This window comes from Carettochelys insculpta, chromosome 3 (assembly GCF_033958435.1).
Source record: "Carettochelys insculpta isolate YL-2023 chromosome 3, ASM3395843v1, whole genome shotgun sequence".
NCBI classification, from domain to species: Eukaryota; Metazoa; Chordata; order Testudines; family Carettochelyidae; genus Carettochelys; species Carettochelys insculpta.
The window spans coordinates 26,236,609-26,257,462 of record NC_134139.1 but is presented as its reverse complement, the minus strand read 5'-3'; the positions used below and the strand labels follow the sequence as shown (position 1 = coordinate 26,257,462).

General features: G+C 42.8%; 1 protein-coding gene across 7 annotated transcripts in view; it reads right to left on the bottom strand.

Annotated features, from left to right (window-relative positions):
* Nucleotides 1-20,854, bottom strand: part of CCDC88A (coiled-coil domain containing 88A) — a 274,165-nt gene that overhangs the window by 158,224 nt on the left and 95,087 nt on the right. For all 7 annotated transcript variants that reach the window (XM_074989496.1, XM_074989497.1, XM_074989499.1 and 4 more), the window contains exons 9-10: nucleotides 7,128-7,209; nucleotides 6,182-6,340 (exon numbers count right to left, since the gene is read on the bottom strand). In XM_074989496.1, coding sequence (XP_074845597.1) covers nucleotides 6,182-6,340; nucleotides 7,128-7,209 — 241 coding nt within the window. The remainder of the gene's footprint in view (nucleotides 1-6,181; nucleotides 6,341-7,127; nucleotides 7,210-20,854) is intronic.

Sequence of the window (20,854 nt, the reverse complement as noted above, 5' to 3'; positions counted from 1 at the left end):
TTACCAGCCCCTTCAGGAACCTGGTAACAATAGGATGGGCAAATACCGTGGGCCCCTCCTCTGCATGCCGAAAAGCAGACATAGCGGCGAGGTGGACTTTTAGCGAGGATAGGGAAAGTCCGCCCCTCTTGAGGTCCAATAAGTATTCTAGTTTACAGGTATAGGAACGTCAAGGGGAGCTAACTGCTTGGCAGAACACCATGCAGTGAATCGAGTCCATTTCTGCTTGTACGTATTCCTGGTGGAGGTCCTTCGGCTACTTTCCAGGACTTGTTGTACTCCCTCCGTACATGTGTTTTCTAGGGAGCTGAGCCATGGACTAGCCATGCTTGTAGGTGCAGACCTTGGGGGTGTGGGTGCACTATGGACCTCTGGGCCTGCGTGAGTAGGTCCGGCGCCACCGGAGGGGGGAGCCGTGGGCGGTCTGACATGCACAGAAGCAAGGGGAACCATTGCTGTCAATCCCACGTTGGGACGACTAGAATCATGCGGGCTCTCTCCCTACTAGCTTTCTGCAAGACCTTGTGGATGAGCACTGTGGGGGGAAACACGTAAAGTAGGGGGCCCTTCCATGAAATCGCGAATGCGTCCCCCAGGGACCCCCGCCCCAATCCTGCCCTGGAGCAGTACTGGGGGCACTTCTTGTTGTGCTGAGTGGCAAACAGGTCTATCTGGGGAAACCCCCATGTGTGAAAGATCGGTCGTAGCAGATCGGAGCGGATCTGCCATTCGTGCGTGAGTGCGAAGCGCGTGCGCAGCTGGTCTGCCTTCACGTTGTGAGCGCCTGGTAAGAACGAGGCTTTCAAGGTTATATTGTTGGCGATGCACCAGTTCCACAGTCGGACAGCTTCCGCACATAGGGCACGGGATCGGGCTCCTCCTTGTTGATTTATATAAAATATGGTGGAGGTATTGTCTGTATTGATCCCGACTACTTTGCCCTGTTTGTGGTCTCGAAAGTGTTTGCAGGAGTTGAACACTGCTCTGAGCTCCAGGATATATATGTGCAGTGACTGTTCCGCAGGGGACCATAGTCCTTGCGTCACCTTGTCGCCGATGTGTGCTCCCCACCCTACGTGGGAAGCATCGGTAGTAAGAAAAATAGAGATTTGTGGTTGGTGAAAGGGTACCCCTGTTAGCAGGTTCTTGGGGTTTACCCACCACTGCAGGGATCTGCGCACCTCTGTCGTGGGCGATACCAACCTGCGGACAACGTGGGATGCCAGCTTGTAGACGCTCGCCAGCCAATGCTGTAGGCTGCGCGTGTGCAATCTGGCATTTCGCACCACAAACGTCGCCGCCGCCATGTGGCCCAGCAGCTGCAAACACGTTAAGACCGGCACCGTGGAGCTGTATGTAATGACTTGCACCAGCGAACTGATGGTGTGAAAGCGGGCGTCGGGCAGATACACCTTTGCTGTAATAGAGTTTATACGTGCCCCTACAAACTCTATGTCTTGTGTGGGGTCGGTCTTTGACTTTGCGAGGTTGATGACTAGGCCCAGCGAAGAAAACGTGTCTGCTGTTACGCGTGTCATGCGTAGGACCTCTGCCTTCGAGGCCCCTTTCAGTAGGCAGTCATCCAGGTATGGGAATATAAATACCCCCTGTCTGTGCAGGTAGGCTGACACCACTGCCAGGGTTTTGGTAAAGACTCTGGGGGACGAGGAGAGGCCGAACGGAAGAACCCTATACTGGAAATGTTCCTTGCCGACCATGAAGCGGAGGAAGCGCCTGTGTGTCGGGTGGATAGTTATATGAAAGTAAGCATCTTGTAAGTCGAGGGCTGCGAACCAATCTCCATCGTGCAGTGCCGTGAGTATGGAGGCGACTGTGATCATCCGAAAACGTTGTTTGCACAAGTGCCAGTTGAGGCCCCGAAGATCTAAAATGGGCCTCCAGCCTCCTGTTTTCTTCTCTGTAAGGAAGTAGCGTGAATAAAAGCCTTTCCCCTGGAATTGCTCCGGCACTCTTTCCACCGCCCCAGGAACATAAGATGGTCCACCTCCTGTTTGAGTCTGGCCTTGTGGGAAGCGTCCCTGAGGTGGGGCCTGATGATGTAGATTCTTGTACCCAGGGAAGGTTTCTTTAGAGCTATAAATTGATCAGACTGTTGCATGGTTTAAGGTGCTATGGTACAGCGACTTCACACAGGCCCTGTTGATATGGATGGAAAAATCTCCCAAGAAATCGAGTCTTAAGAAGTTCACAACATTGATATCTTACTTCCAGAAAATGCTAAGGTACCACATACTGTCTTCAACAGACATCTTGTAACTTGTTGCTTTTCACAGCTCTCCAGGATCATCTCTGCTTTGCTAGTGATGACACTTTTGAAGCTCCGTTCATCTAATTTTTCCCATTCTGGTAACAAAGGAATTGTCAGACCTCACCAGAGCACTTTTGTCCTGTTTCTCCCAGTAATCAGCCAGATGCTTCAGAAGAAAGAGCAACAATTGCCCATAAATTATTTTATGCAATAATCTGATTATTGAGGTTTTCTGTAATATTTTCATCAATTATTAGCTTTTTATGCTCTGAAATATGATTTTTATATTCCTCAAAAATATGTACTATATAATGCAACTGTGAATGTTCTACTCTATCTGAATGTCTACTCCTTTTCTGAATCCTTCTAAGGTCCTGGCTTCAATTATATCTTTGACTGTGCTCCACAAATTAATTACAATTTACACACACATGTATTTTCTTCCACCAGTTTTAAATCTGTTGCCTTGCAATTTCATTGATGTCCTCTTTTTTCCAATGAACAGAAAGACTGGGTCTACACAGAGCTCTACTCAGCACTGCTGCTGGCACAGCTATGCAAAGTGAGCTTCTCAGGATTGCAAATGGCTGTTTGTTTGTGTACTCCCGAAGCTCATTACCATAGCCACGCAAGAGTTCAGTGCCGGCACAAGGGGATGCCAGCACTGCAGAGGCCGTGTGGACGTGCCTCTGCAAGCTAAACCCCACTCTGTCACCAGTCCCTTATGACTGGAACATTTTGAAAGGCAGGGGCTAGTGTAGACATAGCTTTTATGTCTCTAATAAGCTTTATAATTTGTCTGCAAAGCTCCATATATTTTCTGTTATATCATTTTTCAAGATGAGTGACTGGCTGTGTTCCCTGTAAAATTTTCCATCCTTGGATGGGTTGAATTTTCTTTTGAGTGGGTTGAAACTTCATATGTGCAACACAAATATTGAGATTCTGTGGGGACGTGCACCACTAGCACAAACAAAAATACAGATATAAATATATATTATGAACAGTTTCTAGATATGAAAGAAGAAAATATATTAAAACAAGGCATAATTAACAAGGAACAATGCTTAAGATTTTTATTTAAAAATTAAATAAAAAAATTGATACTATACTTGGAGTACGTATATTTCCTTTCTAACAATTCAAGCTAATAAACACACCAAAATAGGGCATGCTCAAAACTATGTAAATAAATAAAAGATACACTCATTAAGTAAAAACTTAAAAAAGTACACACAAGATATTAACAATACACCAAAAAATCTGTTAAAAGAATCCTTTACTTTCTTAGCTTAAGCCATTGACACACCTAGATAAACTTTGTTTGAAATGTAATCATGCAAATGTCATGAGCTAGGCCTTTTGCTCCAATATTTATTCACTAAAACTTGAGGCCTGATCTAAACCAGGGAACCAAGTTGATCACAGATACAGAATTCTATTACACCATTAGCATAGCTAGAATCGACGTATCAGGATTGACTTTCTTCCCTATTGTAGACTGGAGCTCTTCAGGATTGTGCCTATGTCCCTTCCTCCGTGAAATAGCAAGGAGTACCAGGATCAATGGCTGAGCCCAGAAAGATTAATTTTGCCGCATCTTCAAACGCACAGCAAAATCGATCCCTGGAAGATCGATTGCAGCGCTTCAATCCCTCGTAAGTATAGACATACTCAATCTTTATCTACAAAAGGAAACTAAATGCTTTACAACAGAAAACACCAATCCAAGTGAAGTCAGATCCTGCAATAAGATTTCCCAATACAGACACTCTAGGCCCTCTACTTCTCTGCTCTAGATCTGTCTCCATCCAAACAAACAAAATTTTAGCCCAGTCTTTCTAACAACTCAACATAGCCAAAAGCAGACTCTTTATCTTTCCCTCCTTATATTAGGTAAAAGATATTTTGGTCTAGAACTGCTTAGGATTCACTGCTTTATGTTTGTTCTATATGTTTAACAGTGGAAAATAGTATGATGCTACATTATTTCCCCCTCCCCCATCGTATTTTTCCTGGCTTATTTCAGATCTTGTAATTACGTCACCAATCATGATAATTAATACCAATTCCTCCTCATTCCAACCTCAACAAGAAAAAGGAATGTGTATTTGGACAAAGCTCCTTCTGTTGCATTAATGAGAAAAGGGAGTTTTCTCAGCAGCACTCCAGCTCCCATTTAGCCACATGTCCCCCATGCCAGAACATACCAGCTTAACCTACCTAAAATTCTGGCACACCCTCCCCATTCATGCAACCTGCTTCCTTCCATCCTCCTTCCCAGAAAAGCATCCTGAGTCTTTCCCCGGCACCAGTCACTGCTGTGCTGAGACAGAGGTTCTGACTCTTGCTGCAGGGCAGATGAGAGTCAGGATGCCCAAACCAACTCCCCACCTCAGCTCACCACACAGATGCCAGCAACTTTCATTCCTTCTTCCTCACATCTACACTCATGCAACCTGTTCTTCCCGACCCCAGCCCAAATGGGAACTGGGAGAGAGTTCTGCCTCTTGGAATTGCAGGAACCAGCAGCTACAGTGCGGCTGGGAGTCAGAGGACACATCACAAATTCTCCACCCCTATCCTCACCAACCCCAACACCCATCCACCCCTTCTTTTCTCCACTTACCACTTGCAGTCTCAGTCCTGGGAGAGAGTGCTAGGTTTCTCGCAAGCTGCTGTAATCCCAGTAGTCTCTCTCCACTCCCAGATGCTGTAACCCAACTAGGAACTCAGATGCCCCAACTCCCCTCTCCTCAAGCCACTTCCTCCCTTCCTCTTTCTTATGTCCCCTTCCTACTAGCTGGGAGAGATGCACTGCTCCATACCCAGCAAAGACTCCTACTGCATCTGAGGAAGAAGTGCCACTCTCCCAGCCCTGGGCAGGAATCATCAAGCAGCACCTGGGCAGCCATGCTATTGTGCAGCTTAGAGGGAACCTTGGTGATCAGTCTTAACACAGTTTTCAAGGGAAGAACATTTCATAAGGTTATATAATGGGACTGTACAGAAGGTACTGTATAAAAGATACAGTATTTTATATCACGCATTGTACAGACTAACGTTGATCTTTGCTGCTTCATAATGAAGACAGGACATTAGTGAAATGTTAAAATGACACCTAAATCTTTTTCCCAAGTTAGTTTTCAATTTAGCAACATTGTTTAGGTTAGTCCTTCCAATTAACATTACCTTGGATTTCCTGAATGTGATGTGCCACCATACTGCTCATTGGTCTAGTTTTGTTAGGTTCCTCTGAAGTTCTTTACAGACTTTTCCAGTTTTGACCACCATTAATAATTTTGCATCCCATGCCAATTTTGTGACCTTACTATTCACCTGCCATTTATAGACAAAGGTCCTAGCCTTAGTAAAGTCTCTTACCAATTTCTAATCCATGACATAATCTGAAATATCTCTTCAAGTCTATATCTTTCTTTTCCCATGTTTTATGCATGAAATATTCTTTTAATCCCGGCTCACCACGTCAATTTCTTTTCCTCATTCAGATCACTCCTGAAAACTGTATTCCCCCATGATGCCCAGGAGAAGTGAATGAAAAATTAAATTTAAAATAACTCCCTTGTCCGTGTCTCCCATGGCTTCCTTCATGACTATTTGTAGACCCTGATCCTGCATGTTGGTCCGCATAGATGGACTCATGCACTAACAGAGTTTTGCTGACTTCAAATGGAACTCCATTTGGAAGGATGTTTGAAAGCTCATCTTGAAAACCACATTTTAACACATAAAACAGAACAATATACTGCAGTGCAAGAGTATATCAATCTACTTTCATGTCTTCATTTTTTTGATGCAGTCAAAATAAAAAAGAGAGAAAGCAGTATTAACAGGCAAAAACTTTTTATAAAAAAACAATTTGTATGTGATTAAGACTTTTTTTAAATGTACCTCAACTCTAGCCTTGTAGAATACAATATCATGCAGCCTCTCTTTGTAACGGCTGACTTCACTTTCAAGCTTGTCAACACGGATTGCCTTCTCACGGAGTGCGTCTAACTCATCACGATATACTCTGGCAGAGCGAGCATCTGAAAGCAAGTTCATGTTCTAGAAAATAAAAAAACAAGTTGCATGATAAGTAATCTGTGGGCTGATATATTGTTCCTTTCTTTTTCAATATTTTCACTAACCTGGATGGATTGCTTAGTTACATTATACAGATATAATGTATATTTACACAAAATATGTGTCCGCATTTTGTTTCCTATTTACCACGAAAGCTCTTGAAAGGGGGCTCATTGAGTTTCCACACATAGATATTTCTATGAAAATATCCCTATTACTTGTCATTTCTCCCCTGAGCAACTTGAGAATCCTTAAGCAAGCACATAAAACTATGAATCTTTAATACGGCCACTCTTGGCCATGTGTCTTAATTCTCAATTCAAGCTAAAACTGTGATGAGATGTATTGGAAGAGGCCAGAGAGGCCCTACTAGAAGGGCTATTCCAACCCTCTGACCCTGTCTATCATGCACGATAGGGAGGCAACCCTTAAAGGGAGGAAACTGCTGTCAGTGGAGGGAGGAAGAGGAAGAATGCCTTAAATGGACAATTCCTGATGCTGCAGAAGGAGCTTCTAAACAGGAGAGTTTCATCCCAAGTCTGAGGCGAGTACAGTGGACTGTCAGGGACAGACAGTCTGAGCTTGCCAAAGAGACCCAGCCATAGCAATTGCCCAAGCCTGTTACTTTAAGGCTGGATTGTTGGCAGCAGTGTAGACTCACCACTCCATCCCCCTTTACTGGAACCTCAGAAACAGAGCATCCTTGGAGATGTCGGATGATCAAATTCGTAAAAGTTCCCTTTGTATAACAGATGTCCAAGATACACACCTCCTGCTGCAGTCTCTTTAGTTCAGCCTCCATCTGTTCAACTTCTTGTTTACAATCCAGCAGCTGTTCAGTTTTTTCCTCCCTTGAAAAAACAACACATAATTAAAATAATATAGTACTGTATCACTGAATCATTGTTTTATTTGCTAATGTTTAAATTATTGATAGTATACGGGCAACAGCAACTACATCCTGATATTACCCAAAATTTTCTTTATATAAGCCATAATTTCATGAAACTTGTATAATGTGGATCACAAACTACAGCAAATCAATGTACATGTTACAGAGAACACGTTTTTGAATTATAAAGCTAATATTTAGAAACTATAAAACTGGTTAATATTTGCAGTAGCCTGTTTCCTAATGGCCATTCTTTGTGATACATTCATCATCATCATCATCAATAACTGCGGGCTCAGTGCCAATTGGTGTCTGATATCTCTCTCACTATTTTCTTCCATCTTTCCCTGTCTAGTGTGGAGTGGCTTCTGTAGACTAGTTCTGCACCAATCTACTATATCATCTATCCATTCTCTGTGGGGTCTGCCTCTCCTATTCGAACTGTCCATTATGCCAAATACCAGAGTCTTGATTTTTCATTCATTCTGCAAATATGACCAAATAGTTGTAGCTTCTATTTTATAACCTTCTGCAGCAGGTTCTCTTTTGGCTGTAACCTTCTATATAATTCCTTACTGGTGACTTTCTGCATCCATCCTATTCTCAGAATCCTTCTAGAACAACTCCTTTTAAACGCCAATATTCTTCTTTTCGAATCTTTCATTATCACCCATGTCTCATACCCGTACAACATGCTGCTGAATACACGTTTTCAAGATGCTCAGCTTTGTTCTTAAGCTAATTGCTTCCCTTTTCCAGATCTTATCCATCGCCTTCAAACTTGCTCTTGCTTTTGCTATTCTAGTCACTATTTGCTTCTTACAGTCTAGATCACGCATTACGTTGCTCCCCAGATACGTGAACTTCTCTACATTTTCTAGTTCAATACCATCGACACTGATCTTCCTTCCTACTTCCTTATCTCCATATACCATGCATAATCAGTCCGTACCACTTCCCTTCTTCGTTTAACACCTGCATCATTTTTGCTAGCTTCTCCTCATCTTCCTCAATGATAACTATATCATCGGCATATCTGCTTTCCTTACCTCATTGTATTTCACCCTATATTGCTGTTCTGCCATCTCAGAGATATCTCTTCTGCTTTTCAACGCTCTCTTCTCTTGAACCAAATTCAGTGTCTCCTGGGTAATCCACTTCTTATTGATCTTTTCTTCTTCTGGAACAGTCTGCTCAATTGCCTCTTCTATAGCGATGGCTATATCTGCAATTCTCTCATCTAGGTTTTTCTCTGTGGCAATATTCTTAATCTTCTCTTCAAGTGCTGCTCTGTATGCCTTCCCTGTTTCTTCCTCATGTAGCCTTGCCACATCTCTTCTTTTCTTAAACTCTGTTTCACATTTTCTTTTGAGTTTTATCTTGATGTTTGCAATCACTAGACTGTGGTCTGAGTCTACATCACTCCTTGGAAAGTTCAGCACTGCTGTACTGATGCTGTCCATCTTCTTCTTCTCAAAATCATATCTATCATGTTCTTGGACGTCCCGTCATTTGATCGCCATCTCCACTTCCTACAGGCCTTTTGTTGGAATCTCGTGTTGCAGATCACCATCTCATGCTCTGTAGCAAACACTTGTAGTTTCTCACCTTATTCATTTCTTTCTCCATATCCAAACCTTCCCATGACTCTCTCCCAACCTTCATTATCTGTTCCAACCTTCGCATTCCAATCTCCTCTGATGATCAACGCATCTTTCTTCAGTGTCCCCTCCACCGTTTTTGTCAGGTCTTTATAGAATACCCCAATGTCTTCCTCCACACTGTCCAACATGGGTGCATGCACCTGAATGACTGAGATGTTGAATGGTTTTGCTTTAAATCTCACTACCATCATTCTTGCACTCACCAGTTTGTACCCTAATAATGCTCTTCTAGCTCTTTTGCTAAGAAGGAAGCCAACTCCTGCTTCATGCTTCATTTAGTTTCCTGACCAAATGACTTCGCAACCGCATATCTCTCCTGATTCCATCCAACGCATCTCTGCCAGTCCAAGCATATCGCATCAGTATCTCTCCACCTCCTTCCGAAGCATCTCTAATTTTCCAGTTGCCCAAAGTGTTCGGCTATTCCATGTTCCAATGGATAGCATATTTGTTAGTTGTAATTTTCTTTCGGTAGCCAATTTATTGACCCAACCCTGATTGCTTGACTGGTATCATGGACCTTGTTTATCTGGGCTACATCTGAGCGGCACCTTGTATCATTTAGTTGTACTGGCATCAGATTTAATTCGTATTGTTCACTGACAGTCAGCGCATCAACACACATCTGACCAACTCTCCTCCTTCACCAGGCTTAGGACTGGCGTGGAGCTCATGGAGGCTTCATGGCAGAGTTCTGTGATACATCTCACATGTTCGTTTCACGTCACGTGTATGCACAACCTGTACATTTTTGATTTTTCCATGAGGGGCACCCATCCAAGCAGTACACCTAAAAGGGGCACCACCACTCCCACAACCTCTCAGTTCCTTCTTGCTGATAACACCAACAGAGAGGGAGGTGGGCAGGTAATGCAATCAACATGAACAACACAATTCAAAGAATAGTCACAAAAGGTTAGCAATTATTTTTATTTCTTCAAGCACTTGCTCATGTCAATTCCATGCTAGGAGACTTGAAAGCAGGTTTGGAATTCACAGCTACACTACTTGCAGTACCGATCTTTCAAATCTGATGTCATCCCATGCCTGATGGCTGAAAGCATATAGCGATGCAAAGGTGTGGACTGAAGACCAGATAGTGTTTCTGCAAATGTTCTAGATTGGTACCTGCACTATGAACACCTATGACAAAGCCTATGCTCTCATGGAATTTGTGGTCACAAATTCCATAGGATACCCTTTGCCAGACAATACCACAGTTCAATGCAATCTCAGAGGGATTAACAATAACAAGCTGTCCTGTAGCACCTTAGATGCTACGGAAAAAAAACAAGATCCACTGGGATGATACTGGCAGACCTTTCATTCTTTCTACCACTGATACGAAGAGCTGCATCATCTTGTGGAAGGTTTTTATTTTGTCAATGTAGAACGCCAGGACCCATCTAACATTGAAGCCAGCAGCCCCAGAGCCCACACATTTTGACAGAACTGGGTTTAAATCCCAATGGGGAATTGGGTTTGGACTTGGGAGTAGAGCTTCTCCAACCTCTTCAGAAACCTGACCATCATCTCAGTGGAGAAGAGGCCTTCCATGAGCCACTTAGGTGTCTTCCTAAACCCAAATAGGGATCAAGGAGGATGAAGAAGGCTATCAGCACTTACAGCTTCTCCTTTTTTTCCTTACAGGGCTCATTCCTGGGAGAACTCGGGTAGTAGCTGGCCAGGGTCACATACAGCCCAAAGAAAACAGCACGGTATTGAAGTCCTTCATGCTGTGCTCTGAGAACTAGGCACTTCCCTCGAAAGGGAGATCTTGCACCAATTGCTGTACCTCATGAGGGAAATGTCAGCTTTGCAGCCACATAGATAGCGTTGAGGCCATTGATCCTGGCCACCAAGTCAGCCATGTCTAAGGCAGCCTGAAGCAAGAGTCTGGTCACTGGCTTGCCTTCTTTCAAAATTGCCAAGAACTCTTGCCTTGATTCCTGAGGCAGAAAATCTCTAAATTTGGCTACCAAGTCACAGATATTAAAATCATATCTCCCCAGCACTGCTGGCTTGTTGGAAAAACTAAGTTGTAGACCAGCTGTCAAATACACCTTTCTACTAAACAAGTTGAGATTCTCTGCATCCTTATTTTGAGGGGTCACACTTGCTTGTCCCTATCTGTCCAGCTCATTTGCAACCAAAAACATCAGGGTCCTGGTGGAGGGTGAGTGTACATGTATTCAAACAGTTTAGCCAGGACATAATACTCCTTCTCTAACTTTTTCAAGTTCAGGAGCAGGGAAGCTGGAGTCCACCACAGTGCCCTAACCAGTTGCCCTAACCTCTCCATTGACAGGTAGGACCACCTGGAAGAGAGCCACTGCAGCCAAAATGTCAAACAGGCTGTCTGTGGACTCCTTGACCTCCTCCACCTCTAACTCCAAGTTTGTGGTGACTTGCTAGAGGAGCTTCTGCTTAGCCCTGAAGCTGTCTGGAGGCAGTGGGTTGGTAGGCCTGTGACCACCTAATCAGGGTATGATAAGGAAGAGGCTACCATCATAGGAAGGTCTGGTTCTTCCTCCACAGCCTTTACTGAGATCCCTGTGCAGTTTTCCATTTAACTGTCCCATTCATGTGCAGAATACATTGTTATGTGCACCAAAGCATCTGCGTGTGCACTACCAGTAGAAACACGTGCTGTTGCCCATGTGCACTCTGCTAATCAGCTGGATGATATTTGATTCTCTCTTCAACAGCTGCCCAAGTACTCAGCTTACAGAGAACACTCGCTCTGGGGCCTCAATACTGGGACCAGAGTCCAAATCAGGGTCAAGTTTTGCTTCTCAGAGACTACTGAGGATGACAGCTAGGAGTAAGGTCCTGGCATCAGAAGGAACCCCTACAAGTTCCAGTACTGCAGGTGCACCAGGCACTGCTCCAGTGGCCACACACCTGCAGATGGACCCACACTAAAGTATGTCGTGTAACCCTGTGCCGCCTCAGGGAAGGATGAATTCAGCCCCAGAATGCAATTCCTTCCTTGAAGACATGATGGAGCCACTGCCATGTCTGCCCACTGTCTGTGATGGAGAACTGGGAAGTGACTTCAGGTGAGAGACCAGTGGTGTGGAGCGGGTGATTGCCACCAGAGCACTGGAGATACACATTGTCGTGCTGGGGGCCAGTACTGTGAAGTCAGTGACCAGGAAGCTAGTGATTGGTGTCACAATGTTGGAGATCAATGTCATGAAGCCAGAGACCTCTGTCAGGCTGGAGACCACTGAGGTGGGCCCATGAAGGATTTCCTCTGTAGAGAGCTGTTTAAAATTCTTGGGGCACAAGGGGCATCAGAAGAGACTTTCCAGAAATCCTCTAGTGTTGATGGGGCTCATAGCTGGAGGGAGTCCCAATCGCTCCCAGGAGTTGGTGGTGGGATCAATGCAGGGAATCTGGAGAAAGCAATACTGGGTGAAATCATCACCAGTTTGCCTCTGAAATTACATTGTATGAGGAAGTACTAGCATGTCCAGCATTTTGCACTGTACTGAATGCTCAGCTGAAGCAGATGGCAAACCCTGACAAGCATCTCTTGGTACCAAATGGGTTGATTCTTGAATGGCCAGCTAAATCAGTACCAAGAGACTCAGAAGGTCATGTGTTACTGTAAGTGAGTCAAGGCACCATGATTGACTCTTGCTGCTGCTAAGCCAATGAACACTGGATTGCTGAGCCAAATAATGCTGCCTTACAGGTTGGTCTCAACTGGGCCACTACTAGCCCTGCAACTGATAACCCTGCTTGAGCATTTCTCTGCACCAAGGAGGTGTGTCCGCCTCAACTGCACTCTATCTGCCTTAACAGCATATCCACTGGACTTCAGGGGCCAGGAACCTCAATTTTCTGTATACTGAGTTGTTTAATGCCATATTCTGATGCCTCTTCCTCCACACCAGAGGAGACTGGTATTGAGAGTCTGCCAAAACAGGAAGAGAACTCCTAATCAAATCAGATATACTTGGTACACACTCCAAAACAAAAGTTAGTTTTGTAACTGTTATTCTTTTAGATGTATCGCTCATATCGATACCAACTAGGTGCATACATATGACGTACAGAGTTGTCAGAAGTTCTTCACCTAGCTGTACACATTGTTTTGGCTGTGAAGCCCTCTGGAGTCATGTCATCATGGATGTGCATATAGGTCTCTGCTGACAGGCAGTCTCTTCCATTTCCTCTTGCTGGATAGTCCAACAAATGAGAAATAGGTGGGTCTTGGAAAGGACATTAACAACAAATCTAGGAGAACCATAGTTACAAAAGGTAGGTAACTTTTTCTCTTCTTTGAGAGATTGCTCACATCATATCCAAGTAGGTGACTCCCAAGCAGTCCCTAGGATGGAGGGATTATAGTTCACCAAGATGCAGACTGTAGCACTGCCCTACCAAATATGTCATCTCTTGTATACTATTTGATGACATAAAGGCATGAATAAATGACTATTCTGCCACCCTGAAGATGTCTTAAATTGGAATCTATGCCAGGAATGGGGTGGATGAAGCCTGTACTCTTGCTGTTTATACACACACATCAATATAGGAAACCCACTACTAAACTTAAGTTTTAATGAATGCCAGCTGTGTAAAGATGTAAATTGAGTAAACTTGAGACAGAAAGATAAAACACTCTAACCTCTGCCACAGGTGGTAATGAGGAACTAGGGGCAGCAGTTGCGAGTGGCTCTGCCCTTTACATCATCATGCAGCAATACAAGGAAACAGAGAGCACACACCACATCCCAGTGGGTACAACCAAGGGAACTATCTCCTGTCAAAGTGCAATAGGTGTGCATGGACTGGAAGTAGAATGAACATGTGTAATCACTTGAAGAAGAACTTACAATATAATGGACTTAAGGCTGAGGGTACCTATAAGTAGTGAAAGGGGTAGAAAATATTACATGTATGTTGTGATTATCACAAAATCAAGCATTACAAGTTCAGGAAATTCAGACAAACAAAAAACATGAATATAGTAATATATGGAAATATACAATTAAGATACTCAAAAACATACACTCTGCAATGTAGCATTACCATGAAATAACTGAACAAGTATGAATGATGCAGATAAGTGCTTGAAGTTCTGTATCGGATGGAAATCATTTTTAAAACCATTTGGTTTTTCCCACTTTTATTCTCGTTGTATCAATATGAGATGAGTTAAGGTTGTTTCAGTGCCTTTATTCATAATAATAAGATAAAGTTTAGCTACATAATCCTTTCAAACACAACCTAAGGACAAAATTCACTAAGTCTAAGCTTTATGGAAAACCTGTAGTGTCAGCATATTCCATCACGATAATTCAGGCCAGAAAACAGAAATGTAAAGATGTCTGTCTTTAAAATTATTTTAATTCACACTAACAAATTTACTTGTGATTTCTCAGAAAATTTATTCTGTACTCAAACTGTGAGTGAAATAAGTTTGATGAAGATATGGTTTATGAGCATACAATACAAAGACTGAATATTTGATTTACAAGGAAAACTCAATGCACCCCCAATTTATTAGGGAGGCTACCAGTGCCTCTCTAATTAAACACCTCTCAAGGTTATAAAGTTCCAATTTGAAACAGCAGACATTCAGCTATATTATTACATTACTGAATGATATCTGACTTTATTTGAGTAATAAAACAGAAAGGAAACATAAAATGAGGGACTAGGAGAATCATCTTGTAGAGAATATTGAACATCTGAATGAAAAATGTAACAAACAAGGAAGGAAACATTTGTTTAAATGAGTGCCAGCTGGATGGACCCCTGCATGTAGGCAGAGTCTCAATTAAGTCAATGGGTCTCCACGTGCATCTGGGGCCAGCCCATGTGGTGCTTATTGCAACATCCTGGCCCATAATAAAAGTTAAAGACACTTCCATATACTGATATCCAGAAATCATACATACCTGATACAGACAAATTGTGTACAACATTGAACATCATTAGATTACCATGACTTTTCTGTTAACATTTATGTTCCTTGCTTACATCTTACTCATATTTTAGAAAGAAATCTACAGGCAGCTTAATTTCAAAACATTGAATTAGGCAGGCCTAAACACAGTTTCTTGCAGCATCTTCATCACACTGAATTCTTGAATCATATTTTGAATCAAATTCCTTGTGCACCATGTTAAAATATATTGTAACAATCCTCATACATTTTTTTTGTTGTGGAACTGTGCTGTATAGGGTATATCTTAAAACTATGAAAATACAAGAAACAGCTTACAGTCATCTCTGACTGCATATTTTTCAACTTCAAAATATGAATATATTTGTAGTTTCACAATTTTAAACACAACCTAATATACAGTATAAAGTAGAAAATGTTATCAACAGTTTCATAATTTAGAAAAGTCTAAGATTTTCAATATAGTCCTATGCTAGTGAAATTTTTTTAGAAATTATATTCAAATAAGTGCAAAATATAAAATCTTCAGAGGGTTCACTGTGCTTCTAATTGTATGCTTCAACTAAAGACTAGAGAGGATTGTACTAAATTATACAGAACAGGGCTATCTATTAACTGCCAGTCAAACTAATAACAGCAATTTTTCACTAATTTTCTTGGTGCAGCTGTTTATAGAATATCCTGGGCGGGCTCATTTCAATAGGGCTCATTTCAGACCTCAGAAAATAAGAGCCACATCTTTTGTTCTACAGTCCTCATAAAGACTAAAATGTAGTGGGGGAAGGGGGTTCTGAATGACTCAACCACATAAAGCTAATTTAGATATTCTGATCAAGACAGTCCCATAAAAGCTTATCAACTATCTCATAAATGTGATTTACACTGCCTTCAATTCTTAATTAATCTTATCCGTCTCCTCTCTCCACTAAGCCTTTGGGTGCAGTTTCTACACTTACATTCAAGATGCTTGGTGCCCATGGCGTTGCTGTATCCTGCTAAATTACTCATCCCTAATCTTGGGTTTTAGCATCACATATTTTACTCTGGCATAAAAACATTATGCTAGGCAGAGGAAAGAGTCAGAGCCAATCACAGGCCAAAGCCACACCACTTCCATTTTTCCATTTATGTTTACAAATTTGGAAGGGACAGAAATATTTGCATAAAAAATTGGGTGTTGGCAAAGGAAGGGGAAGAGCTTCCCTCTACTTATGGAGCCATCAGTAGGGAAGGAGGAGCATAGGTTGGCAATCATTTACTGGGGTTGTGAGACTGCTCATCAGTGTAAACCTCCCTCACCCCTCCCTATTTCCCCACCCAATCTATACCCAAAGCATGCCCACTAATCTTTAATGACCTTCTTGTAAATTAGTGCACCTGTCACTTAGCTCATATTCTTTGTATCTAAGCTCACACCTGTGCTTGAAGCAGGAGGGGAATTTTAACAGAGTTTCGGTGCAAACTGCTTTCTGTGGGCTTGGATATGAATGGATAGTTAAAAAGGAGATGAGCAATACAGTATACCCTCAATTTAATGGACCCGATATAATGGACTTTGGAAATAATGGATGCTGTCTGCCAGCCCCAACACACATCCCCAAATAAATGCTGGAGACTCACCACAGCTGCCACTGGCAGTGAAGGAGCTGCCAGAGGCCACCTGGAGTGGCCACCGGGGCCAGAGGAGCTGGGGGGTAGGGAGCTGCAGCAGGGCACAGGAACCTTCCTCCCCCAGCCCCATATGTGTGAAGAATGTCAGAGCCCAACCGTCACTGCCTGCAGCATGCTGAGCAGCAGCCATAGCACTGGGAGGCTGCTGCTCAGTGGCAGGCTAGAGGTAGCCATGGTCTACTTTTGCGTGGGTGGCTCAGAGCCAGGGGCTGAAGGAGCTGCAGCATTGAGAGCTGCAGGAGGTAGAAGGAGTCAGGCCTATATTCAGCTCCTCTCCTGGTAGCTGGGAAAGGAAAATGGAGGTGTGAGGAGAAGAATGAGACAGAAGGGAGGAAGAGAGGGAAGGGAGGTGGCAGAGGACAGGAGTGAGTGATGGGCTTGGAAGATCAGTGCACCATCACATCTTCACCCAATTAGTCCATAAAATCAAGGGTTTACTGTAATGTGTTTTTCGGACAAATAATGCTTCAGCATGTAAGGAAAACAGGGAAAGTGGCTACACTGCCAAGTAGCTTCCACCCATCCTTCCCTCTATACCTGACTAAAATATAAATAAAAATAATGTGGGCTATTATGTCCAAATTTAATTGCTCTCTTTCTTTATGTCTCTCCATAACCAATGGAGCATTGCTCTTTTAATCACAGGAATGGAATTGTGCTGGACATGAGAACATCTGGCAACAGTATGTTCCTTTTTTCTGGTAAAAATAATCTTTTTGAAGGTCCTGACCAGCCCACAGCACGTAGCTCTCTGCTTCATCCTGCTGCTTCCCTGCTGCCTCAATTTTTAGGGCAAATAATATATATTCCTGCACAAGATTACACCTCTAAATGAGACACATTAGAATAAGGCACATCATTAATAGGACAGTAATAGAGGATAAGACATAGAGGGAATTACACTGATGTTTGCATCTGAAATGATGTCAGTTCACTGGTTAAACAGAAAGGCAGGGCTGAATTTGGGCTTGTCGTCATAGAGAAGTTAGTGTGTGTTCAGTAAGCTACTACAGTGAGAACATGCAGCGAACTAGTTACTCCATAATAACTCCCTATGTAGACACATTTACTGTGAACCAAAAGTCCTTGAGGCACTTTAGCTAAGCACACTCATCCCCTGTTTAACAAGTACTTTACTAATGAGTACTTGCTAAAACAAGGAACGTATATACCTATCTTTATTCACTATATGAGTGAACTTCCCCAGCTTATTTGAGCAGGGTGCCTGGCCAGGGATGGGGGGGGCTGCAGCCCTGGAGCTGGAGTGGAGCCAGCCGTGGGGTCCCTTCCTTCAGACATGCAGCTGTCTGACAGCTCTTAGGCTGGTGGAAGAGAGGGAGTAGGCTCTTAGCTTGGTTCCCTCCCCTGCAATGGCATGGGCTGATCAGTTTCCTGGCCCCACAAGCCATGGGGAGACTGCAATCAGACTGCCCCTGGTTCCCAGCTCCTGTCACTCTGGGAGCCAGGAAACTGACCAGCCCTGGTGGTTCCTGGCTCCCCTCCTCTTGCAGGAAAATTCAAGTTATGCAGGGGTTGCAGGAACATCCCCGGGTAACTCGAGGGTTTACTGTATTAGACCCCCCCCAACCCCCCGCACTCCCCGCAGACTTCACCCTCAGCCAAGTTTTAACCACCCCAAGGTCCCAAACTGCCCTCCAGCCTTAACCCCTGCACCCAGCAGCCCCAAACCACCCCCAGCCTTAGAGCCCCTGCAGCAGACCCAAACTGCCCCCAGGCTTACAAGCCCTCATGCAGCCCCAAACTTTCCCCAGTCTTAGAGCCTCCCTGGCATCCCTCAACAGACCCAGTCTTAGACACTCCTCCTTCTCCCATAGCTTCTTCACTGGGGCTGCTAGGCTAGGTTGCTCCAGTAGCCCTCCTGCTCCCAGCAGTTAACTCAAGCGTTAATGTTTCAGCACCTAATTGCTATCCCTAGTGATAGAGATAGCTGCCATATCCAGCAGCTATCTCTATTGATAGATATCTGCCTGAGGCAGCAGGGTGAAGAAACTGCAAATGGCTTCTTTAACTGCCACATGCAGCTGGGAACTGCCCAGCTGGTGACCTTTAACAAATCTAATGGGACCCACCTTTGGGTCCCAACCCATACGCTGGGTATCCCTGCTCTACCTACATACACTACATCCTATTTCTGGTGCCAAACTATTCAAATGCATCAGAAGAATACCTAAACTCAACTGGTTAATGTCAAGTTACAAGCACTTGGAACGAACTGGAGACTTTTACACGTATTTTAATGGGAATTTAGTGTCGCTCTTATGAGTTTTTGCCTACGAGCAGAAATTTGGGAACCAAATTGTGTTCATACAGCCAAGGATGAGTGTATACTTAAGCATACTAAGCTAAAGTGTGATTGAAAATTCACCAGTCCAAAGTAATCAGTTAGTAATCAAACATTGGTCAAATATGGTCAAATAATGACAAAAATGATCAAAAAAAGGACTAGTCCTAGAACAGTAACAAAAAAGAGTAAGATATTATGTCCTTTAATAGACTTAGCCTTACAAACATGCTTATGCTTAATTACAAAAAACAAGTTACTTAAATGTGTAAACATATGAAACACAATGAAATGAGATTTTAAACATGAAAGAATAATTATTACTATTTTTAGACATGGCAGGTTAACATTTAAATGCAAACATTATTCAAGACTGAACAGTTACACAAGAAAAAAGGAAAAGTAATTTTTAAATGATTAGGTAGGCAGCATGCAAACACTTCATGCAGCTTGCTTTTATCTTGTGTTTGTCAGCTTCAACTGTTTCATCTATATCTTTGTCATCCTCACACTTATCAGTACATCCATCTTTCTCTTTGTCTGATAAATACCGAGTAGACTTTCATCTGCAACTTTTTTCTTCAAATTTAAATTGTGATGAATGGTCCCCAGACTCCTAGTAGAGTAGGTCTTCAGTCAATTTCTGGTTTCTGAAGAATGATTCTGAAAACCAATCAATTTTGTTCTGCACAAGCAGTAGTACAAAGAAGCGTTAAAAGAATTTCTACTACTTTTTTAGCTAGAATGTAATGAGAACACTATGTTTTCCACCATGATGGAAAAATAAGGTATTTCAGATCAACTGCTGGGATTACACACCACATTATTTTATGGCTGAATGAGCTGGTTCTTGCTTTATAACTTGCTGGCCCATTCATAACTATTTGTTCATTTGTTTATCCTTTAAAATTTGCAAGAGGTACTATGGGCTTGTCTACACTTGCCCTCATTGTCGAAGGGGCCATGTTAATCAGGGTGATGGGAGATTACTAGTGAAGTGCTGTGGTGAATATGCAGCACTTCATTAGGCTAATTCTCCTCTGCGACAACTTCAAAGTGTCAGACTTCGAAGTGTCGGCATGCTCTGTTGCCGCAGGCACTTCAATGTGCCTGTGCTACTTCAAAGTGCCTTTACTCCCCAAAATTTTGAGGAGTAAAGGCACTTTGAAGTAGCGCAGGCACTACACACATGCCGGCACTTCGAAGTTTGACACTTTGAAGTTGCTGCAGGGGAGAATTAGCCTAATGAAGTGCAGCATATTCACCACAGCACTTCATTAGCAATCTCCCAATCACCCTGATTAACATGCCCCCCTTTGAAATAGGGGGCAAGCGTAGACCCAGACTATGGGATCATAGGCTGATTCAACATCATCATCAGAAACATCTTGGGCCCTGAAGTATGGCTCAAGACGGTAAGTGGCATTATGTGCAGAAGTGATAGCTGGATTTTCCTATGATAGTATGTTGTTTAGTTTCTTCTTTACAGCTATTGTAAGTGGACTATATTTATTATTCTCACAAATATGTCTCTTCTAATGTTGTAGACGTGTTGGTCCCAGGATACGAGAGACACAAGGTGGGTGAGAACATATCTTTCATTGGCTCAACTTATGCTGGTGGAAGAAAAAGAGAGAGACCACCAATGGAAATTCCTACAAAATGGATATTATCTCACCCAAATGTTTTTTAATACCAACACTAAGTCCCTGAACAACATTATTTTCCATATCCACATAATTTTCCATATTCAGAATGGACTGAACTAAAAGTTCTAGAAGTGAAATGAATTTTTGAGTTTTACAGCAAAACAGCATTATCTTGAAGAATACCAGAGAAGATTTTTTAGAGGAAGCACCTACCCATTCTTTCTTCAAGCTAATTGAGTAGAAATTTTGCTTATTTGAAAATCTGATATTGATGACATTGATTAAAATCCCATTGCTCTATCCATCAGACACTAGATGTGAGAATTTTGAGCAACAAGACCAGCAGTTCATTTTTTTCACATCATCCACTTTAGCATTCAGAAAACTTCCTG